The 26,014-nt window shown below is 43.0% G+C and overlaps 1 protein-coding gene across 1 annotated transcript in view; it reads right to left on the bottom strand.

Moving 5' to 3' along the window:
• Positions 1-26,014, bottom strand: part of LOC117736495 (tetratricopeptide repeat protein 28-like) — a 155,748-nt gene that overhangs the window by 47,598 nt on the left and 82,136 nt on the right. The window contains 3 exon segments of the mRNA XM_034541868.1: positions 10,950-11,080; positions 11,959-12,231; positions 16,768-16,915. Coding sequence (XP_034397759.1) covers positions 10,950-11,080; positions 11,959-12,231; positions 16,768-16,915 — 552 coding nt within the window.

Raw genomic sequence — 26,014 nt, 5'->3', positions numbered from 1 at the left:
CCGGCAGAGTCATTAAGCCAGTCAGTCAGACCCCTGGAGTGTGGGGAGGAGAACACCGCCATCGGCCTACCAAGAGCCCCTCCAAGAGCCTCTCCTGGGCTGGATCCATGTCTGACATGAGCATAATGAAGCTATATGATTATAAATTCTGCTCTGTATGTCAACAAACCCACAAATGTCAAACATCCAGACAAAGGCATTATGCATATTCTAATGGTGTTCACGGTAGATAACAAACACTTTCAAACAAGAAATGATAGCTGAATTCCCATCATATACATGTTCTTACGTATTAAAACCCATGAGGTGCACGCACAGCCACACACGCACACACACACACAAACAATACATAGAGCAAGATAAGACTCCATATGCTGTCAGAGGCTGGTGTGTGATTGGCCTCTGTGGAGCTACTGCTTCTCTCATCATTAACTCTTCAGGGGATCACACTACTCTAATCACGTTAAGCCTCACTGAATAGCGATGAAGTCAAAAACGTGCCCATGCACATATTCACAGATGCCCAACTCATTACACGCAAGCGCACAACGGATTCTTCCTCCCCACAATCAGAAAACGGAATACTCACAAGCAGCTGAGTGCAATCTGTAGAAGCAGGTCTGATACCAAATTCTGTATTAACCAATTAAGGCAATTCTTCAGGAATATTATAAAACTAAGAAGCACTTATAATCAAGGGTGTAATTTCCACAAATTAAGTTTTTATTTAGAGCTAAAAAACACACAAAATTAGGCAACAATCAAAAATAAGACAGCCAAGCACAGTGTTCTTTGAAGGAGAGATGAAAATACATTATTTGTCAAGTATTACGTCTTGATCAAAGAAAGTAAACATGATTTTAAGTTGGGTAAGTGCATTAATAATGCAGTTATTAACACAGCATTTGTATTTATTATAAAACCCAAAACAGCAGTAATCTCATCAGTGTATGTGTGTAATTTTGCACGTGTGTGTGTGTGTGTGTGTGTGTGTGTGGCACCAATCTGAGATGGCCACACCTTGCCAAAAGCAGAAGCCAATGGCTGCAATTAAATAAGCTGAGAGCAATAGCTATTTACTTTTAAAAATTGAGTCTGGCTACATAAAATACCAGAGCAGCCTTTACCTCTGGGCCCTCTACTGAATATTTTAGAACCGTGATTTCACTCGGTTCCTTTCTCAATTTAAGACATTCAAGAGCTTTTTTTCTGAGGTAGACGTGTAGCCAGCGAAGGTCTATCTCCATTGTTATTTAGAGACCGAACCGTGTGCGCTGCAAGGTCAAGTATAAGCAGAACCCTGAGGCCTCCATCCCCTCATAAGATGGAGTACTTTCATTTCACTCACTTGGGGCCTCGTATTTTCTCTCCATTTTATTGCTTTCTCTGAGCACTTTTCACAAAGACACATTCCACCTCCTCATACAGACACGGGGGCTCCCGTCCAAGAGAGAGTGGGGAAAGTCTGGATGCTGTGCCACAGGGACAAGAATGCTGACATTGCTGTAGCTCGGGACAAAAGCTGAAGATGAGAGCGGAGAGAGACAGAGTGCGAAAGAGAAAGAGTGTCTCAGTGTATAGGAGTTGTTAGGAGGCCTCAGCCGAGCCAAACTGAGGACTATAATCCCCGTCTTTGGCATGATGTCAGGGAGTCTTGCAGAAGACCATTTCCTCACTCTGCAAAAATGCTGTCTCCTACATCCCAGTGTGCGCCTCGGCTATATATAATGCAAACATCAAACGCTTGTAACTGCACTGACCTCTCTCTCCCCTTGTTCCCTCGTAATACAGACCCCCCCCCCACAAAACATACACACACACACACAAAGAGAGAGTGGTTAAAATTCCACCGTACCATTTGAATTTCACCTTATGGCTCATTTCTATTTTTCAGATGTCTTTGATTTCACTTTTTAAAAGGTCTGAGGATTTGTTTTACAATGCATCCTTATTCAGAGAAAGAAGGAAGGGGAGAAAAAACAGAATATACTGAACCATGATCATGAACATGCAGTAGCGCCTTTGTCATTGTGTTATTAATGTAAATTAAACAGGAATCGGGAAACAGAGCCAATTGCACATACATTCTCACAACATATCAGGAATGATGCACACATTGTTGATTTGTCTGCTATATTGATCGCTACTTCAGGGCCACTGAAAGGAAATCAAACACGTCTTTAAGATATAATTCCAGAAAACTAACACATAGTTACGATCCAACGTTCCACGTGTTCTAACTCCCAACTTGTCAAATGCCAATGCTGAGTCCATGTCCCTACGATTCAAACTATCACAATCAAGGTACCCCTCAACCGTCAGTTTTGGACGTGTCAGTTTCTGCTGAAAAATAAACTTCTGTGTTCACAGGAAACAGTCTCAGCTTGTTACATGCTTACAGTTTTAAAATAAACTTCCAACGTAGGTTTACTTTTTCAATGTTTAATTACGCAACAAAAGTATTGGCTTAGGTGAGACTTGTAGTTATGTAAAACATATTTGTATCAAAACGTCCTGAATTCAGTGAATTTCCATTTTGCCCATCTGCTCTTGTGCTTGATTTAACATTAGGTATTTCATGAGTTACTTTGAGCACACATTTTAAATGTCAATATCGCAGCTGATCATACTTGCGGGAAGATCAAATTGTGATAAATATTCGATCAATTGTGCAGCCCCATGCTTAGACAACCAAAGTACTTTTGTTTTGTTAGGCTTAGGGAAACAACAAGGGTGGGGTTAAAATAAGTGTGTTTGTTAAGTTAAAAAAAATGCACTTGATACAACAGGCGTGCGTAAAGAACTGAGGTTACGCAATAAAACTACTGTAAAATAAGTAAACGTTTTCTTGGGGACGAGAGCGGTCTCCTGGGTGAAAGTCCCATATGTATTTGATCCGTCCAGCCTCCCCTCCCATCCGGCCTAAGGGGACTTTCTCGCTCTTTATACTACGGCAGTTACTCTGGCCATCTAATAAATACGAGTATACGTCTACATTGGAGTTAACTGACAGCACGGTGCATCCCATACAGACACTAAAGGGTGCTCCCATGCATCGGTATCAGACGCTAAGGGGCACTGGCCAAGCAGTGGTATTTGACAAGTTTGGAGTGAGACCGGGTTGCACTAACTAAGGTAACACGGTACCACGTTGGCTTACTTCTAAAACAGACAGACAGAAAGTGTGAATGTGGCGTCTTCTACAACATTCATCTTTATTCAATGTTTTGTTTCAGTTCCCTGGACCAGTTTAGTCTTTTTTCTGTTTGGATGTCAGTGGTTTTATCAGGCACTGAGCACACTCGACGTGTAGAGCTCTGGCTGACGAGAGTAGTTATTTGGCCATATGCATAAATCGACAATCATTTCCACAGCCACACTGACTAATCAGAGCCAGTAATTGCTCGAATCAGAGAAAACTGGGTTGGGCTGGGCCATTGCCCAGAGGAGATTGTTGCTCTACAACACTGGCTGTGACTAACCTCTGACCTCAGCTCCTAATCATCAATTAGCCTGGAGCCCTTTTCTGCATGCTGAAAAAAAGGCAGAAAATAAACAAAACTACAAGATAAACAGAATCCCAAGTAAAAAGTTTGCTCCAGAGGACATCTTCTGCCTCTAAATGCAAATGTACACAAATCTTTTGATTCGAGCCAGTGTGTCAGATGAGGGCAGTTGTGGAGAGAGTTGCCTTGGATTTGTAGCTCTCCCTTGTCATAATAACCTTTTACCACAGAGCTGCTGACATGATTCATGAGCCAGAGGACTTGATGTGGTGTTGGTGTGCCGGCCAGATGAAATCCCCTCAGTCCACTAATATAGGTTTCTGTGTTGGGTGTGCTTTACAAGTTCCCTTAACTAAGGAACTATTCCACACTGCTGAGCTAGAAATAGGTCTTACTGTAGTTAAATCCACCCAGTCCACTCCTCCATTACCCTTGTCACTGGAGACAATATTACACAGTACACACATCATTCTACACACAAGTTCAATAAACACATGCACATTCCTTTTCTGTGCTGCTTCTTCCTTTTCTCCTTCCCTTCATAACTACGTTCAATGGCTCACCCTATCTCCTTCCATCCCCCTTTTCCAAGTACCTCTCTTTCCCATGCTCCTTCTCCTTCATTAAAATGGACTTCCTAAAGCCTCCATTCATCTTGCTGACAGCTCCACTATCGATTGGGTTGGAGAAAGGGATGCAGTTCCAGAGCTTTAAATGCTCTCTGGCCAACCATGAGGGCTGGGCTGGACTGATGCCGGAGGAGGAGGGTGAGGGAGTGCCAGGTTTAGCCGGGAGGTCTGCCTCGAGTCTAGCCTCTGATGCATTTCTAGTCACCTGTGAATAACAGCTAGATAGCTGTGATGGCAGGCATCAGAATAGACATGAAAAAGACTCATCAACTCTGTAATAGGGATTACGCTGATGAGATCAGATAATTAATTAATCACACAGGTTGAGAGCCAATACATCAGCCAGCCTCTTCAGGCTACATGCAGGCTCTCCTGAAAGTCAGAACTATTATGGGACCACTCAAAAGCCCGGGAACAAGAGGAGGTGGGACCGTTTCAGTTGGCTACATTGACACGCAATTCATTTCAATTTAAACCATGAGAACCAGCGTTACGCTGGCTGGCGCATTTAATCGAACTCCGTCCCTTATCGTCAGCCATTATCTAGGGAAGATGAGTTGGCACATTCTGTCTTCATCACTCTCGCCGCGTGACATCAAACCCCTCTGCCAAGATTAATGATCGGACTTTTGATTTTCATAATCATTAAAATCTCTACAGCGTTTTCTGTGTCCTGTGGTGCAGCAGAAACCCCAGGAGCCTGTTGGACTCCCTCCTCCCTCTGATGAGCACTGTGTATGTCATTTATAATCATATAGTGCACCACAGCAGCATATGAGAAAGTGAAGGAGTCTCCCGTGACCATGTCACTGTTTATTTGTTATCTAATCTGTCCCTCTGTATTGCCCTTGATTGGAACAGCTTGGGAGAAGAAGATAGACAAGGTGTAATATTCAAGACAAATTACTCAACTTTCAAACGGGAAGCAGTTCAATCTACACAAGCCTCTGCGGTGTTTAGATTAAGGTCTTGTTAGAATAGCATTAGCGGCAGGGCTTATGATGCTTGTGTATTGACGCTTTGATCAGCAAATGTACGAGTCCGAACAGCAGTAAGCTTTGTGAAAAAGAAAATCAGATGCTCCCGATGGCAAAGAATCCTTGAACAGTGGATTGTGTCTGCTCTTTCTAAAGGCCACTCTTACACACAGTGTGGGCACATTCTGCAAAATGGAGAAAGGATAAGACAAATAAACAGGGGAAAGGAGAGAAAATAAATGAAGAGAGGGGGAAAAGGAGGTGTGGATAAAGTGGTGAGATGGAAGAGCAGTAAAGAAAGGAAGCGGGGGGATGTGGAAGGGCGGAGGGAAGGAGAAATGGAGCATGGGGCACTGTGGAAGAAGAGAGGGAGGAGGGAGGAGGTAGCAGAGAGGCAGAGCAGTAGTCGATGTTACGGCAGTCATTCATCTCTCTGACAGCCTTCCAAATGCTCCACTGGGGGAGACACAAAGCTGCGTCACCTCGAATGCAGCAAACGCACATGTGCACACATGTGGATACACACACAGAACAAATACATGTCTATAAACCTCTGCTTTGGCTGTGCATGCACATGCAGAGCTCCCTGTTCTGGGTCAATGGGATGTTGCAGGAAATGGAAAATCAGTATATATACCATTACGCTGCAACCAGTACAAGTACAAGTCATAGCCACAGGCGTCAGTTAGACGTACACAGCATGCAGACATAAAAGCATATCTGCGGATGTGTTTAAACTGATGCATATGTGCAGCAACAGCCAATTGATAAGAATTCAGCTCATGGGAATAGTTAAATAAAACTGTTAGTTAATATGGTTAATCTTTTGCATGCATGTAAACATAGCGAGTTTATACCTGGAAATATCTATTCTCCTTTTCTCTATAATTTAACTTTAAACTGTGAAATGAGAGAATGTGTCAGGTACATATTAAGTATACAAAAATAGGCTTTAACATGTGGGTATTTTATATAGGCTTGAAAGACCAGAAAAAATACTATTGTGATATTTATCAGATTGAAGATTCTGCCGTAAGTTTGAGCAAACCTTTAAGGTGGAAAAGCATCTAAAACTGTACACACATTTTACCATCATACATGCTTAAAAAAAAAAGTGCCAATATTTCTTTACAAAAACATGCGCTCCCTTTAACACACACACACACACACACACACACACACACACACACACACACACACACACACACACACACACACACACACACACACACACACACACACACACACACACACACACACACACACACACACACACACACACACACACACACACACACACACACACACACACACACACACACACACACACACACACACACACACACACACACACACACAATGGTCATGGCCCATTGGCTGATGCCTGCCGTCCATCTCTCATGATTCATGGCTAAGAAAGCTGCTGTAGAGCAGTTCTAAACCACTGGGCCGAGGAGCGCCCGTGTGTCATTAAGGCACACGGGCGCACACCGGCCAGCTCTGTGCCTCAGTCTAGCACACCAGGAGGTGAAGGAGCAGTGGCATCTATACATGTCTCATAGTGGTTTTACTTGAAAAGTGATATCAACAGCTGAGTGCACTCAGAGGGCTAAATTGCCCTGTAAAATGTACTCAGTGTACAGGAGAAGTGTTTCCTTTTATTTAGCTGGACAACGCTCTCTTTGTGCCCCCACCCAGCATTTTAGCTAAATTAGCCCCTCTAAACATCCCTAAATCCTTCCTCATATTCAGCAAAGCAGTGGAGGCTAAAGAAAGGAGACAGAGGTTCCAAGTTCCCCCCTCTGCCATCCTCTATTAGCATGGTCCCCAAGAAAGGTGGTGGAGGCACACGTCCATACCCTAATGACTCCTTAATGATCCCCTCCTCTACTCGAGTGCTGACAAACACTGACAAACCCTGACAAGAGGAACACCCACACTTGGCCCTCTTCCTCACCCCTTATTTAGAGGCTCATCTCTCAGCCATCCACCTCATTATACAAGCTAGTGTCCAGCAGAATCCTTCCAGCCCCAAACTAGCGGCAAGATAAACACCCGTGATAAAACAGTCTGTGTCACTTTCAGAGTGAGTGGCAAAGTTTGAGTAAATTCCTTTCGGCAGATGGAGCGAAAAGGAGATAAGGCATAGATAAAAAAAAGAAAGAAGCTAGAGTTAAAAAAGAGAGTGGCGGTAAGATACAGAGTCGAACTGTGGAGCCTATGGGGGGAAAAATCGTGATTTTCCCTAATCGTGATTTCCATTTCAACTTGGGGTTGGGGGAGTCAGCAGCGGAGCCTCTTTTTAACATCACACAAGACATAATTACAGAGCACGCCACTGCCAGCCCGCCTCAGTTTCTCCTAAATACTCACACCCCAAAATTAGGGGTTAACTCCTTCTAGTTAAACCTACTATTTCAGATGAAAATGTCACAGACAAACAGAGGGGACAGGAAAGGGAGTTTGGAGAGGAAAGACTGAGTTTAAAAACTTTGTTTAACAATGACAGAGAAATCCTTTGTTAAAGATGATTACTGGCCAGCCTTGGACAAAGCCAGGTGTGGAAACTTGGACAAAAACAAAAGTTGGAAAAGACACACAGCTAAAAAGACTAGGCAATGTGTTTATGTTCTATCTGCAGTATGTATGACAGCTGAAACTGTGCTAAGGATGTTTCCAAAAGGCAGCAAGCTAAAGAAAAACACTTCACGCTAGCCTATGACTTCACAGGTTTGGACCGTAGCTTCCAGTCCCAGTCGCGGATGACAGAGCACTCACTCTTTGAGCCTAGCCCCAGCTCTTCCTTCTTTTCTGTTTCTTCTATTTTTTACAGCTCTCCGTCTTTACAGATTGTATTCTGTTCAGATTCAGGGAGATTTAATAGTGTCACAAAGTCTGCTGGTCAGCGACAGGCAAGTAGCCAACACACAAATTGCCTTATTTTGCTGCGTTGTGCTATAGAGCCACAAAAAGGGTTTTCTTTCCAGGTAATTAGAAGAAGAAATGAGATCCCGTAGCTCCTTTACCGATACAACAGGACCCAGGTACTGGACTTGATTTATAGAGTACACTCATCTGGTATCTCTTTCTGCTCCTTCATCACACACAGGCCACTGTTCCCCCTGTAGTAGTGCTGTGGTAAACCAGGGCTTTGAGTTACACTACTAGTATTGGTGGTAGTATCAGTTTAAGTATTAGCAGACATACACATGAAGTAGATGTTGCCTAGTGACAAACAATATATCATATTACTGTCTTTAAGGGATTAGGTGTTCATTCCTTAAATTGATAATCCCAGTATATAATCAATCCCTGGCCCCTGTAGTCTACATGTTGCAGTCTCCTTGGTCGACAGTTTAGTCGCATTATCTAAACCTTTTAATTCAGAAGTAAGACTGAAAGTGAGTGTACCAGAAATGTTGGTAATGTTGGATGAATTGACAGTATGGGTCATTTTTATCATTAATTTTGATTTCCTTTTTCAGTGACATCCCCCCACATGCACCGAAGAGTACAATCTAATTCTCTATAACAGACAGGAATGATGGCCAAAATAACAGATACAAGTGTTGCAATAAATCACATTTTCCTTTAAAGGTGGATCAAATAAATAAATGACGGGAGCTTACTAGGGTTGGCACGCGCACGCACGCACACACACACACACACACACACACACACACACACACACACACACACACACACACACACACACACACACACACACACACACACACACACACACACACACACACACACACACACACACACACACACACACACACACACACACACACACACACACACACACACACACACACACACACACACACACACACAGCAACAAGTTCAAAGAGTTAATTTAAAAGTGTCTGTCATCTTCCAAGCTTTTTTTACCCACACAATCAAAATCTGATGCTCAACAGAATCAAAACCCACATCCCACATCATATCAAAGACACATGGTTCACCAGGTCCTTTTATCACATCAAACATTTCACTATGTATATGATTTCATTAAAGTCTCTAGAAAATTCTCTGTCACTGCAATGCGCTCTCATTAAACTTGTTACAATTCACATATGGCACATATTCCTTTATCACTGAGGATTGGAATCGATGCCACTTCAAGTCTCTCTCCTCTCCACACTCCTAGACCTTAGCCCGCATACTGGAAATCCAGTCAGAATCAACATCCTGTCCCCAGCCTCTAGGAAGTGACCTCAGCTTCAGAAAGGCCAGATAAAACATCCACATCAGAAACAAAAACATCAGGCCGGCCGTAATGAGCTATCCGCCAGGCTCCAGTGTGTTCTGAGGGAGACCAGGTGGTGTTACACACATATGACTCTGATTAGGGGGCCTTCCGAGGAACAAGAAGGGGGGGGGCTTTAAATGTAGGGCCAATCAGGATGTTTTCTACAGTATATGATGTAACTATTAAAAGGTGTTCAATGACCTCCACTGGGCCCCAGGACACTGGAACACACGAGTGGCCCATTTGGCAGTTGTGCGCAAGCATGGGGTGCAGGTTAGGTATTGTTTTCCTTTAAGAAGCAACATGTGAGCAGTATGGGCTTCAGTGGCTGAAAGTGTGGTCCACTCTGGATTACAGCAGCTTGATACTGATATACTGATACCTTACTACTCGGTCTTTAAAACCCATTAGGAGCAGACTCATACTAGTCTGGACATTGGATATGGTAGTGGGCATATACACACTTGCACGCATACAATAACAAACAAAAACATTTAATCAGACATTTGACCGGCCACTTACTGTGAGCAGTCTAACTCTCACAGCAGACACTAAGGACCTTGCATATGTCTCTCACCCATCTCTATATCTAACCTCGTTACATGGCAGAGGGTTTTTGGCAATGGTGTCTGTAAACTCATAATTATACATCTGCTCTGCACAAATCCTCAAACTGTGGGAGGGAGAGATGTCAATGGGCCCTCTGGCCTCATTCTTCAACTACAAGTTTCATCCTGGTGCATTGTGTTGCATTTGACTGGACTGTTTAAATGTCTCCTGATATCAGGGAACACAAACAAGCAGGCCTGCCGGCCTGTTAGGAAGGATAAGGTATGAAGGGGAAACGGAGGCCATTCTTCTCCTTGTGTGACGGGAATTGTGTTGGAACAAGCCCCCCCCCCCCAAAATGACCTGGTTGGCCAGAGAGAGAGAGAAGCCTGAGACAGAGTGAGAAGAGAAAGAGGGCACCAAACCGTAAGAAAAAGTAGATCAGTCCGTCTAATATTCCTCCCTTTCCTCATTTTTTCAATTCCCTCCCACTCTCTGGCCCATATTCAGAACAACCTAATCTGTGTAAATTACATTCCAAAACAGCCGTATGTTACAAAGCCCCAGACTTACTACTACATGGACCAGATAAACATCTGCCTAATATCTGCATAAATGGTTTGCATTGATAATAAGGTGAACCAGCTGCTAAGGCTATTCTGTTGGCCCCTGCTTCAACTGCCTCACTCTCTCTCCTCCCGATCACCTTCATCTGTTCTCCGCACCAACTTGACACGCATGTTTTTAAATAGACAAAGAGCAGCAGCATCTCTGTGTCCTTCAGCCTCCTCCTTGACATACCCTCTAAAAATCCAGAACAGAAAAAAATGCTGGGGACAGCACAATCCCAGACCTACAAAAATGATAAGAGACTCAGAGAATTAAATACTTTTTAACCTCAAGTCATTGTCCTCTGCAATAACAGTTTGTCTGCTCTATCCATTTAAAGACTGCGGTCTGACACACTATCTACACACACACACACACACACACACACACACACACACACACACACACACAAACAAATTACCTCTCTGTCCTTTAGCTTCATTGCCAAAACTAGCTGGTTGCGATGGTTGGTCAGCGCTTCTCGATAGTTTCCCTTGGAGAAGAATGCCGAGCCCAGATTCCCATGAGCACGGCATTCCCCTGTTTGGTCACCTGAAGATGAAAAAAATAAAGAGATGAGAAGAGAAATGAGAAGAGCCAACAAAGTATATTTACAGTAAAGCCAAGGTGATTATAAAGCAACTAGTGTTGATGTCACATCATCCCAACACGGCTGTTGAACAGCGATGCGATGAACCACATCTATGCCACTGGCATGCCACTGCACCCTTAAAAGGGAAAGTGGCCGTCATAAGTTCTCCACAGTAGAGCGGCTTCCCTGACAGCTGGTAGTGTTGATCTCAATGCTCCAGAGGGTGAGAGGGGAAAGCCTTATTATTTCTGCCTGACAGAGAGGCCTCACAGACAAGGCCAAAGTAAAGCGCAAGCTCTGTGCTCCACCTGAGAACCTCAGCTCCTTATCTCCAGCTGCTCTACCCAGTCATGTGTCAAACTGTGTGGGGGTGAGAAGAGTGGAGCCAGTCTGTGCTACTCTCTATTTTCATTTCTTTCCCTACATTACAAGATTGTTTCTTTCCTTAACCGCCTTTCTCTCAAACCATCCTGCCTCCACCTATATTAACACCCACACATTATGTTCATACTTGTAGTTAGTGACATCTATTTTTGACAAAGAAACTGCCAATTTCTTGCACGACAGTCAGGTTCATCCTCTGGGGAATAGAAATGTCTGTACAAAATTTCCCGGCAATCCATCCACATTTTGTGCATCACTGGCTAAAGTTAATTGGCAACCATTTTAATAATGTATTGGTCATTTCTTTATCTTCAAGAACTTAATCTCTGGGATATCGTGTTCTGTTCTTTCAGATATTTCAAAGTCTAAACTATAAATTATAAAAAATAAATCATTGTTCTTGTATGCCATAATCTACCTTATTATTCATTCTTTCCCAGTGCAGGCCTCTTACCTAGGGTCTTGGCCACCTCCAAGTCCTGTTGCATGTAGCCAGTGCTCTTCTCTGTGTTGCCCAGGGACCAGTGGGCGCTGCTGAGGGCCGAAAAGACCGAGCCACGTAGCTTGAGGCTGCATGTGCCGATCTTCAAAGCGGCTTCCAGCACCACAACAGAGGCTGTGTGGTGACTTGCGGTCAGCAGCTCCTGGCCAATCACAGACACCACCACAAAGGGACTTTTGTCCAGCTTCATCTTTTGCAGCTGCTGATAGGTGGGCTCGAGAGACTCTGTGCAGGAAGGACATGAGTGAGACAGAGATTAGAAACAGGCTCCAAAATATGCCAAATAAATAACACTGTGCTGACGTTGGCGACTGACAACAATATGTGATGTTGATTGAAGCAATTGTGTTACACGTTTATCTGACTGCTGGATTCAGATTCTTCGGTTTTCCAGTAGTGGTTGTGTTTTGTCGGCCTGGACAGCCTGTAGCTCGGCTGAGTGATGGCTTTTACTGGCAATTTGAAAATGAATCAACATGTGAGACATTTTTTCTGTTCCCTCCACGTTGACTGGGGTAATCTCAAGCAATTTCCAACAGCAGTTTAGAGCATTGTGGGCAACTGTCTTTACAAACCACAAAGCAAAATTCCATTTTGGCCTTCTCTGCGTGTCAGTTGATATGGTTGTTTGAGAAGAATACAGAGGGCTGAGTGGGTTTTGAGAATGCGTGGGTTTTGAGTTTAAAGAGGGATGGGGAAACTAATGCAACTAATGCACAACAGTAGCAGCAACAGAGAAATGCAGCACAAAGGAGACACACAAGGTGACCTTTGAAGAGGCTGAAAATGCACACAATGACATAAATCAATGGTGGGTCGCACAGGATTTGGGATGCACAGCCCCTCCAGATTACAAAGCCCTCTCTGGCAGACACCAACATCGAGGAGGGGGGTGGGGGGGCACGCCCAAGTGTGTGTGTCAGTGTATATTTGCATTCATGTATAGGAGTGTATCTTGGGGATGCTTAATTCTCAAGACCCTTTATCTGCAAATATTTTGAACAGGATTGCTACTAATTAGGTCAAAGCGCTTTACCGAAGACTGCATGGTGTTATGTGCCTGTACAAACTGGCTTTGTGTGTAGTCTACAACAAGCTTTCATAAACCGTATCTTTCATTTGTTTAGACACACATTTAGGCACAAGTGAATAGTCACAATAGTTCTTGGAAACACACAGATGATAAGTCACCTAGACACACACAAACGCACACACGCAATATGAGATGAAACACAAGCACTCAAAAGCATAACTGATGATGCTCTTTCAAGAGCATAGCTTCTGTTCCAGCAGTTGGCAGAATGTCGAGCTTACGGACTGTATGCATATTATATCCATTCATAGGCTGTAATTGCCTTCAAAGTGACACCGAGAGCCGAGTCATAAATCAAACACTGAGAGAATCCTTTTTAAAAAGGTGTCATGGATGCTGCATTCATAAAAAGGTAGTTTACATCAGCGTGTGTTGTTTCACAGGCACACACACACACACACGCATAGACAGACAGACAGACACACAGACAGTCCAATGCTAAAACTAAAGTGTTTACTGAGGCTTGTATCAAGATATGCAGCAAGAATTACAACCTCTACCTCATTGATATGCACACGGCTAACAGAAAGTCATAACAGAGCCCTCATCTTTGTCCCCTTTTGTCTGGTACTGTAAGAGGCTTTTTAAGGGTGCATTTGCAGCCAAGGCCACACCTTACTGTAATGACAGTATGCTCACGGACAAAAATACATGTATGCAATGTACCAAATATATACTGAGCCCAACATCTCATATGAATAAAAACATATGCCATGCACTCTCCCTCCTATATTTCAGTAATGTGTCTTTCTAACTTCCCCGCTCTCTCTATGTCAATTGATTCCTACTGACGATATACTTTTCACAAATAATAAATATATCCAGTCAATATAAAAATAGGACTCGATAATTTTCTAAAACATGTTTTTTCAGCAGTGGATTTGGAGGTTGAGTGAGTATTTATGGCAGTAGGGTGGTTGTAATGAAGGAGCATGTCATCCAGTGCAACACTGTGGCTCACTGATGTGTTTTAATAGCTTTGGACTATAGGTCTTTATGGCACAAACTAAATTAGGCTTTGGCAACACAGCCTTTCTTAATAATAGAATTAATTCAATGTAGGACAACAAGACAAATATAGAACAAACCCCTTATCCTTAAAGTGATGAAGTGATCATTTATTGATTGAAATGCTCCTCTTGCTTGTTGTCTCCAGGGAGGTCAGATGTCAGGGAAGCCCCTCTGTGCTTGTGAAAATCAAAAGCACTCAGAGGTTCCTCAACAGGACAGGTGCTAATGAACACAGCCTCCAAACCCTCCAGTTTAAGGACAATGTTTTTAATGGCAAATGATCCAGCATGGATCAATAGCTGCCATGCTGTGAAACCATCTCTTCTGTGGTTTATCTGGAGTTATGTGTGGGAAGAAAATCAGATAATTAATGGCTAATGGAGTAAAATGTTACTCATGTGATTACATACATTATGAAACACGGCTTCCAATACATAAAACTGTGAGAGGCTGATTTCTCACAGCTCGTTCAATGATACAGATGGACAATGCTGATATTGGGGGTAGAATTGCTGCCGGGATAATCGGAAATGGCAGACGAGGAGAGGCAGTAAGAAGAGGGAGGTAAGATCGCACCAGTTTTCACCTGTGTGTGAGCCTTTTGTGTGGGGAGGTACAGTATGAATCACATGAGAGCACAACAGTTGCTTGACTTGAATAATGAGAGTAAACCTTGATCTATGCAAAGACGAGTGGAAGTGTGTGTGTGTGTCAGGGAGAGAGGGTTGAATTGTATATGACTCTAAGAACTGGGGCATTATACATGTAATATTAACTTTATGGCAGAAACAAAAGAAAGCTTTGATGAATTCACTATGCATTGTTTCCTTGAAGACATACGCCTTGATATTGTTCTCTGAGGTTCATTATTTGTCTTCCCTCTATCCTGATTTATTTATTTGCTTATTTGATGTGGATGTCTATGGATCTCTGTGGCAGAAAATAAACATAAAGGTGCTTTTGGGAGGACTGTAAACATCAGTGTGTCTGTGGTTAGATAAATACACTGTAATCACAGCTAGATACAATCAGCTCTTTCATGGCAACATGGCGGCAACATTTAAATTATCCACAGAAGGGAATAATGTGCTGTTTGCAGAACTGCTATAAGAGATTAAAGCATAATTACAAAAGGATTACAAGTGTTACAAGTGATTACATTGTTGTTACAACCCCAAAACAAGAAGGTGGAGTGCAATGTTTTCATGAATATGGGTCTTGTAGTTACTTGAAAATGGATATCTTTGTGGCTTGAGGTGTTGAAGAAAACTTTCTAAGAGCTTTAGCGTTGCTCAACAATGAAATAGGTGGGTGAGGTACCCTGGGATGAGTGTGCTACTGCACGTGGTCGACAAACAATAGTTGGCAGAAACGCGGCGCTCTTCCTCCCTGAAGGAAAGAAAGCAACACACGCCTACCTTTTACTTATATGGGGACTTTGGCTGAGTAACACTGATTATTTTCCCTGTTTGCTGGCGTAACATTGATTATCGTCCCCCTGTGCCAGGAGCCCCTTTGAGAGGATCATCATTGCTCTTAATCCTTTGACCTAGCTACCTCTTCTCAACACACCTTGGATTAGGTCCTCCGCTGGTTGCCTGGCATCGTGGGAAATAGGGTAAACAATTAAGAGATTAAATGGCTTGGGCTAAATGTTGTTCTTCCCCTACAGAGAGAATCCATTCTGGTCCATGATGTTCAGGTCTGGGCTAGCACCCAAAACCTTTTCTTGTTTTGGCTCCAGTGAGAGGCTTATACACTCAGTGTTGCTCAGATGGGCTCTCCATTCTTTATTCTTTTAGCAATATTTTTTTTCTTCTGCATTTGCGCACAAATATTCAGAGGAGCACTGTATTCAATCAAAGAAAACCTGATTCCTCACTGAACAAAGCCCTTCAGAGCGGCTGATCTCATTGTACAGTTCAGTAAATTTTGGATTATAAAACAAGGCCACATTTATTCACAGGCGCAGTTATCACAACACTTTGGAAAAAAGAGGATGACAAAGCAACACTGCAGGATGACTCAGTCTGTTTTGGCAGTCGCTGCCATACAGATCTGAAGAATCTTAAATCCTCTGCAGTGGTCATCTTAGCTAAAATTGTTGCCAGGTTTGTCTTGAGGCTCATTAGGCTGGCCAACAGTGATTACTCATGCACAGGTCACTGCAGTTGGCTAATACAACAGATAATAATTCATAACAGAAAGAACACATTTAGTAACAATCTTGGCTTGAATGCGCTACTTATAAATCCGATCAGCTTTAGGAAAAAGGCTTACACAGGGGCAGACACAGACAATGGCATTAGTGTTGGATGCTCATTAAGATAACGGGCTATCTGTGTGTGTGATCAGCCCGTCTGACAATAAGATATGCTGAGGCCGCAGGCGTCAAGCCTCAGAGTCCGCCGGTAAGTACTTGACACCAGCAGTCAGTCGCAAAGACAGAAAGACAGACAGATAGACAAGATGGTTAAAAAAAGTGACAGGTAAAGTCACCCCAACACGCTTGTTGACTGACAGAGTGTGGGGATTATTTTATAGACAGCTGTTGGGGGACATGTGGAGGTGGTGACGCATACAGACGGAGACACCGAGACACATGAACACGCCGTCGACACACACATACAAACATATTCCGCAACTAAATGTTTTACCTCGTAGCGGCGACTTCATGGCGGCTTCCACCATTCCCACCAGTAGCTGGAGGCTCTTGGGGTCTTGGGCCAGCCCGGAGGCGAAGGCGGCCAGTGCGTCGGCATGGCGACCAAGGTACTGAAGGGCAACACCCTGTCGGAAGTATGCCTGAAGAAGGAGAGAAGTAAGAGGCATTAGGGATCCAGTCTAGTGACACAGACTTTATACAAACACATTACCAGGCACTCATTTCACGCCATTTGCAATTTTTCCACATGAGCAGTTTTCTGAACACGGCACCTCTCTCCTCTGTATTCCCATAATAAAGTGATCACTGGGGGTTTTGTACTTGTTAATTGGATTATAAGTTTAACATAAATGCACATGTTACACTGGCTGGCTGCCTTCTGAGGATCAACTATTGTTTTTTTCTTCAATATTTTGCTTTCGGTTTGCTGTGGGACTGAAGTAAAAACAAAGTAGGGGAGTGGCATTTCTCTTGGGCTGTGAGAGAGTAAAGGAAAAAGGAGAATGAGAGAGAGCTACTTACTCAAGTCAGTCTGGAGCTCAATAAAAGAACACCCATAAATACTTCAGATTGTGCATTCCCTTTGTCGGGGCTCAGTTATAAAATAATAACAACTGGCTGGAGTCTGTTTTTGCCATATTTTCACATAAGATGTGTCATGTTTTGGGTATGAGAATCGCTCTTCAAGCAGAAATTAACTACATTTGTCATCCAGTCTGTTATTCAGAGCTGAGAAAGTCCCATTGTTGTGGAGTTGAATAATTCAGCTCCATTGAGATAAACTGCATGCAACTGCTGACATACTGTATCTTTCTGTGAGAGACCAAAATGTTTTGGAACATTCTTCAGATTGAAAAACTAAAACTGACGCAGTCTCTGGGATTCAAAGCTCCATCAATAAGTGTGAGGTTTTTTTTCCTTCACATTGTCTGTTTGGACTAACCAGAGAAGAGATATGTGTTATCCAAGCAAGTTTGTGACTCAGAATGTTTGTGTTTGAGGCCTGGTCAGACAATAACCCTTGTGAGTTGTTAAACAGCAAAGAGAGATGGAACTAGATCCAGCTCATTATAAACGATCCAAACGACTAAATCCCCACCATGAGAAAGCAAACCGTCTCAGAATAGACATCAGAAACGCATCATAATAGCAGCAAAGCATTGGGGGAAATGAGGGACAAGCATTGTGTGGGGCTAAGAAGCAAGAATATGTCTAAAATGTACACCGTCATGTTAATAGTTTGAACCTTTCTTTCGCTGGTGTTTTTATGTTTTTTAGCTAGGAATTCAAATCTGCCTTCTGGTCACCTCCTCACTGAGCAGTCACTCTGCTCACTGCCTCCAAAAGTGACACCAGGGCCATTAGCATCAAAGAGGCCTTTTCATTAGTCTTCCAAAGCTTCTCTGTTAGCACTGCTAGGCGGCAAAAAAGGCGGATAGGATTAGAGAAAATGAGACATTGAATTTATAGAGACCAGTAATTAATTGTGCTTCCGAACGAAGCCCCTCCCCTACTGATTCCCAATCTCTCTCCGTACCTGCTGCTCCCCTCAACATCTCTACCTCCCTTTGCTTGCATCACAACACCATTGAAAATGACGAGGACAGAGATTAGATTCAAAGCATTAACCTTTGTTCTAACACTGTTATTATAAGAGGGCCAGGGTACCCGCTCAATATTAATTGCATCAAGTGGCGGTGGCGTTTGGGCAGAACGCATTGGGGAGAGTGGGGAGGCCCACAAATGTTTCGCCCGGGGGAACAAAAGACATTTAAAAGCACTTCTCCCTTTGATTAGATTTAGCCTACTTGTATGACTGCTCACCCAGAGATCTTTCTTTCATTCTCTTGAGCGGCATGCCCAGACTGAGACGACCAGGGAACGAGAGTGAGAAAAAAAATAATTTAAATAAGGCTTGCTTTAAACAAAAATGGCCAACTTCTTTAATCCTATTATTTTACCCAATGCTGTCCTAAATAAGGCTGAAAGACTAGACTGTGCAGCATGCTTTAAAATAATGCAAACACAAGCACGAGAATAAATGCATAAACGAAAGAGCCATGGCAAGAATGGAATAAAAAAAGCAATTCTACAATGCTGGATGGCACATTAATTCTGTCATGATTCTGTCATTATTCTTCCTTACACATACTAGCTGCACAAACACATACACATAATATAACTTTGCATAACCCAACAAGCCAATTCAACCAGTGATGCTCATAAAACAGATGACTCACTGGAATTTGCATTACAGTAACTGAATACTAGCGTATACGGGAGCACCTAAGAGGACAAAGCTGCAGATATAACACCAAGAGATTGGTTATGCTATTGGCATAAGGCATTATGGGAGACAACATTTTCTTAATTCACGCTTGACAGGATATTTTCTAAAAACACAGCAGCATCTGCTTAGAGCTGCTGCTACAGTGATTAGCATAGACAGGGAGATAGAGAGAGGGAGAGAGAGAAGGAGAGAGCAGTACAGGAAAAGAGAGGGCTCCACAGATTAACTTGCCCTGTCAATTTACAGCATTACATACACAACAGAATGGTACAAGTCAGTGCTTCATCACAGCCAAAACACATCTCCCTAAACAGGATGCATATTAGAGAACTACTCCTCTGAAGGCAAAGTTCACAGAACACAGGCCCTCCTGAAATGGGATGCATCAGTTAGGCATCTTGTACAACATGACGTCCACAAACCGATACTACTCATAATGTGTTTGGCTAAAATTCAATCCAAGGTAAATTATTGACCCGTCCTCCTTCTTAGCCTCATCTGTTTAATGGAGCAAAGTGCTGATACCACAAACAAGTGAATCAAGTGGGAAGGCGTGCCATTTTTACCCGTGGGTAAATTCTGGATGTGCATGTGTATTACGTGTGTGTGTGTGTGTGTGTGTGTGTGTGTGTGTGTGTGTGTGTGTGTGTGTGTGTGTGTGTGTGTGTGTGTGTGTGTGTGTGTGTGTGTGTGTGTGCGCGCAAAAGAGAGAGGGTGAGAAAGAGACTTGAAAACATACGAATAAAAGAGGATAAAAGCTTTTCTTGTTTCTCGAACATTTTAATATTTCATGAATGCTTGTTTGATGTAGTTTTGAATATTCATGTTTTTATGCTTTGGAGGGAGAGGGAAATGATGCAAAAAAAAAAACTCTGGTACACTGTGCTACACACTGTGGGGATCCAACATTCTCCGCACACATATGCCCACACAAGCTCTTGCGCGCCAGTCACATTCGCTCCCTTTCTCTCTAACAAGACACTTACAATGAAACATGGACAATTTTCTTTCAGAGACAGCTCTGTTGTTCACAATAAGGCTCACAGTCAGAGCAGCTGGACAAGAAGTTGACAAGATTAAGATTGTGAGTTTGGTGCAAGACCAGCTGTTAGAGGCTCCTTTCCTATTAGCAGATTAATACTGTCCTCAACATATGTCCTTGCCTCCTTCTTAGGCTCCTCGTCAGAACCCTTTAACCCGAGAGGTGTCATCTGCCCCTCGGAACATGTCTATGTTTGAGGTTGTCTATCCTTGTTCAAAATCTAGGCCTAACAGGCTTAAAAGAAGAATTCATTGAAAATAAAAGTATGAGGTGCACACTTCTGCCTGATACCATTAATTGTACACAGTTCCTCATGTAACATCTAAAAGTAGGATAAATGCTAAAAGTGTTGTCTCCCCCAGATGTGGAAAACCTTTGATTTTTACCAGGTTGCACGATGAAATGTATGCAGTGCTTCCAAGATAAAACACTTACTAAAGACTGCCAAATCTCTTTGTCATTTTCAGCAAGAAATCTAATTGCTATGGTAATTTGTAAATCCGCTGTAACAAGGGCATTGGAGCTAAAAACAAGCCCATGTAGTCCGGTTATTTACAGACAGTTAAAGCCATTTCTTGCAACACTTTCAGAGTTGGAAAATCTCAACCACAATGATGTCTCTTTAAACAAACGATATAACTCCTCCCCAACAAGGCAGGCTGTCTGTCATTGAACCGACTGTTCCAGCTGTGCTCCAATGGCCCAAGGACTTGTGTGGCCTGCTGTGCCCTGATCGGTGATCAGCAATAATAGAGGTGCTCTCAAATGTGGAAATCAATAGAAGCCGCGTAGGCTCCGTTTAGACCGTGCCACACCCTTCAGTGCTTTAGTGTGTTTAGGATACGCCTGCTGCAGATGGTTTCTGATCACTCACAGGGCAGTTGGTGCCAATGTGACCACTCTCAACAGAACCCCCTCTGACACCATAATGGAACCCAAATAAGACCATCAAATAGGGACAGCAGACTGCAAATACGCTACACACACACACAAATACAAACTGAAGAAAAATACATCAATAACTCCTCAAGAAAACCACCCATCTGTCTCAAACAAACATGTATTACTTGAAATCAGCTTTCCACACAGGCAAGGACACTGGGATCAGATTAAAAATAATGGTGTGACAGAGACAAAGGGATTGCTGCCTTTCTTCCCTCGGTTTCTTGGTTCTTTAACTATAGGTGTCGTTGCCTGGTTTCCAATGTGACCTAGAAATGTCATTTGTCGACCAGGATTTCAGACATCCCTCTCAAATGTCGTCCACTACACTTTCAAGGTGACACCGTCGATTCACAGGGTACACAAAATGTCAACTGCTTGAATTTAATATCCAGGGATAACTGTCAGCCATGACAAATTAGCTGTAGAACGTAAAATGGAATGATTGCTGCTTTGGGTTTTCTGTCCTTCAAATTGACATGCTGGAAGCCACAGTACAGCACAATGGGGCCTGTGCTTAATTCAATCTATTTTTAACCTATAGTCAGTGAGTTTCTTCCCATCTTCCTGCACCTCACTGCCGGTACAGATCTCTTTCCCACAGGACCTAAAAAGGTCTGAGGTCGGTCCTCACAGAGGCAGCAGTGGGGGCATTACACCCATTGCCTTGGGCCGAACATAAACCTCTGGCCTCGAGGTCACTGGGATAGAATCATGACACAGCTGCCTGTCTATTACCATCTCCCCAATCTAATAAGACCAAACCTTATACCAGCAAACACCCCTGACCTACATCGATCATGTGTGCGTGTATCTGTGTGTATGTATTGTGTTTGTGTAGAAAGCAAAACAGTGACAGACTCTTTTTTCCTCACATGGAGTGAAAGATTTCTGCATTAATCCAGCAAATCAATGAAGATTTTTGCATGTTCAGGATTTTGTTTTGTCCTGCTATCTGGAGGGCTTTTTGTGGACCAACCCTGTTCAAGTCCACAATGATTTTATGACAACATAAGCCACACCAAAGGTGCATGTTATGCACATATGCAAGTCAAATTAAAAGCACCTTATAATCTGCATGTAGGTAGACGCAGTCAAGTATTTATGATCCATTGATGTAGATCTCCCTAAGGGCGTTGTAGACTCTGGTGATTGCTGTTCCATCCAGTCCTTAATTAGCCCATTAGATTAGATGGCTTTAATGGGAGCAAATTAAAATGATCTTTCTTTGTGGAGATGGCAATTAAAGGGTAAATGTTTCATTATTCAGTAAGTGGCGACAATAAGATCCAGGTAAAATCCAGAATGCCTGCTAGAGGCTTCAGCATGAGAGACTTTGTAGTACTCTCTTACAGCTGTGAGGAATCGATTAGCAAGCTCACATCAAACTGTCAGCCAGCACCGGACTTCAGATGGGAAAAGGTCATAGTCAGGTATGTGGAATCAATGCTGAGCACTCTGTATTCACTGTGTCTTCTATTATATGGCTGGGGGATGGTTTAACGTTTTCTAAAAACAATTACCAAAAGACAAAGAAGTTCCAATAAAGAAGGTCAGGGCCTGTGATAGGAGAGGGTGTCATGTGGTGCACATCCATTGCGACAGTCAAAGTGAAATAGGGATATATTTTTCATTCATCACAAACAGATGAAACAGCACAATAGGAGCAAGCTGTGATGTAGGGACCTGCTGTCACAACACAATGTTTGGCGGAGGGAATTCAATTTTCTTTCCACTACGTGCATGTCCACCATAACTGAGGGTTTTCAACAAGGAAGCAGCCCAATAGAAAGTGAAAAACCAGCAGATAAAATAGCAACATGCCTATAGCTCATTCCAAGTATGATAATTCCAATGTTAGAAAAACCATGTCACACTCTTCCACTATGATTTATAGCCTGATTTCTCACATGGATGCAGCTAGCATACTTGCATTCTTATTAGCATCTTAAGAGTCTTGAGATGTGAGGCTGAGAGGGTCAGGGTGCTAAACACATTTCCGTGCCCCTCTCGACTAGATCTTAGGCTCTGCTCTGCCTGCGCTTTGCACACAAACCCCACAGCCACAGGGGCTGACTCTCAATTAAAGTAGGCATTAATTACTTAAAGGAGCTTTAATCAATCAAGGCCAGATGGTGAGCCTGAAAAAGAGAGCAAACTCTAGGCTGCAGAATAGACCTGAAGTGGCCATAAAAGGCTTTATTACAAAATACCTACATGGCTTACATTTTATAGTTGTGTTGATGTAGAGTGTATTTTGCAAACAAAAAGTCTCATCATGCAAGAAGTTGCGATCTCTACAGAAAATGTTAAGCAATGTCAGAACTGAACTTCATTAATCATTAAAAATGCTCATGATAAAACTCACTTTTTGTAATACAAATTATAGGTCCTCATTATGCAAAGCCAATGCCAGTTGAGTAAGCAGGCCTGACCATATGTGTGTGTGCCTGATGTGTTTAGCCCCACAGTACCGATAGAAAAGGCTACTTGGCCCCGGTGCTGTACTCTCCTGGCCTGAGGCACCACATCCTCCATCTTCATTTGTACTCCCTTAATTGGCTTTGACAGTGAACTCAAGCATGGCTGAAAAATAACCTCCTCTTAGTAAACACTGGCCGAGAGACACATGTTCTCAACATGGGATACCAGGTGTCCCCTATTAGCCATTAGGATGGGTAGTCATGTCCAACTGACCCTCTCTCACTGCTCTTTAAAGCCTGACACTCCGAGCTTCACATCTCAAACGTTGCTGCCATCTTAGCTGATGTATTGCATTTCTAGTGGGAGAAAAAGGCTGCCGATGACAAATGCAACATCTCAATTCACAAACCATTTAGCCTGTGCAAAATGAAAGCTGTTCAAACTGGCATTTTCTTATACGTGTGAAAAATCGGCAGCCAAGTTAAAGAAGTATTTCTGAGCCTGAGGTGTTTTTTGGGTTTGGTTATCATCACTTGCTGATTCTCAAGTTCCCAAAGAGGTACACAGTCCACCAAGTCATTACCCCCCTCACACTGCCACACAGTAGGCACAGCTCCTTGTCAGTGTCAGCACTTGTGTCGGGTTCATTAGGTTGCTCTGGCCTCAGTGGGAAGTTGCTTCATCAAACAAGATGCAGCAGCACAGGCTGCTTGACAGTGTGGATCCAGAGTTGCCCTGCAATACTTCAAAAGACTCAATGTCAGCCTTTATGGAGCGAGCTCTAATGAAAAGCATGACAGGAGACCCACTGCTTTTGATTCTGTTGGTAAGGAGTTGTACATGATTGAGGAAAGACAATGATGATGTAACCCAGAGGGTAAGACATACATTTAAAACTAGGAGGAGCTGGAAAGACCGAGGAAGAGGACGAGAGAGAGAAATAAAGGTTAGCACGTGAAGGACACAGAGATGCCTCTTGGTATTCCTTCCTAGTGTACTATACATATCTGCTGCCATCCACGCTATCAGAGCATTTTATTGTGCATGACCTGTTTCTCCTTCCCATCTCCCAGTGCAGCAGCAGCATCAGCATACGGGGCTGTTGTGGCAGCACTGCTTTGCCATGCTTGTGCACACAGAGATCTCCCGAGTGATTACCAGATAAATGCACTTTAATTCAAAACGCATGCGGAAGGGGTTTGTATATAGACTCGCTAATTCCCCCTCCACACACTGCAATATGAACTCCATCCTGCACCAATTTAAGTGTGTGATGAGTCCCACACAGACAGTGTCCTCTACTTATCACTATATGATATGCACATTGCTGGGAAAGGGAAAGAAATCAGAAGCTGAAGTAAGTAAGATTATGTGTGGATCAGTGATGATATTTCATTATAAATGACAAGAGGGGGTTTATGTGCTTCTAATATTGAGAATGATTAGTCAATCACAGATTTTGTTGAGTTTATCAATAGTACCATTTTCACAGGAAATGTCACACCCAAAGAAGGAAATAAAAACAATGTGGTGTGCTGCGCACTGTAACAAGTGCAATGATACTAATGCACATATTAGCAACAAGTACTATTTTAGACTCCCATAATAGGGCTAATTGGCAGAGTTCTAATGAAAGGAGGTGTCTGCCTCTGATAACACTGAGTGGTCCTGTAACACAACTGCACAGTCTCTGTGTTAGCTCATTAAACATAAAGTTCTCACAGCGTTCTTTGGCCATCACCATGCATCATTAATTGTGTGCGCCTGCTAATCCCGTAGCTGGATTTCCCTGACTTTGATATCTACCTCTGTGCATGCTGCGTGACCAGTAACACGATGAAGTGAACAGGTTTCCGTACCACCTGTGGACACTTTATAAGTTAAAAAAAGTAAATATGTTCATTTAAACTCCTCTGGCAACTGGTCGCAACAGAGTAGGAATCCACCGCCAGAAAACACACACCCACACAAACACACTGCAAGCCAAATAAAAGCACTTGCTCAGAGCTATGACTCAAACTGTGGGTGCCAACAATCAATGAGGATCACCGCACCCAGCTGGCTGTAGTAGCAGAATGTATTAATTTTCTAATTTAGAAACAAATATATACTACAAATAGACTAATGGTGTTTGATCAGCTTGGCAGAGCAATGCATGGATGGGAAGATGCTATATTTGTATAACTGTAAAAGCACTATAACCCCCAAGGAAGGGGTTGGATTACAAGAAAAAAAAGGTGGAGATACAGAGGAGGAAGGGATGGGAAAAGAGCAGTGGAGCCATGGGAGCCAGGAGAGCAGGTTCATAGGTGTAGAATAAAGGACAGGGAGAAGTGAAAGTGGCCCTCATTTCATACTACACAGTTTGGCAATCACTGGTGAAAACTCCTCTTACCAAGACGGGAAAAAGATTGATCCAGACAAGCAGGACTCTGTTTGCTTAGTAAAAAGTAATTAATCATTGTGGCCACGGAGGAATGGTGCCTTGAGTGCCACGCAGCTCTGCCGAGTGTGTTTGCACATCTGTACGTGCAGCCATAT

The sequence above is a fragment of the Cyclopterus lumpus genome, chromosome 9 (genome assembly GCF_009769545.1).
Source record: "Cyclopterus lumpus isolate fCycLum1 chromosome 9, fCycLum1.pri, whole genome shotgun sequence".
Lineage (NCBI taxonomy): Eukaryota > Metazoa > Chordata > Actinopteri > Perciformes > Cyclopteridae > Cyclopterus > Cyclopterus lumpus.
This window is presented reverse-complemented; position numbering and strand designations above follow the sequence as displayed.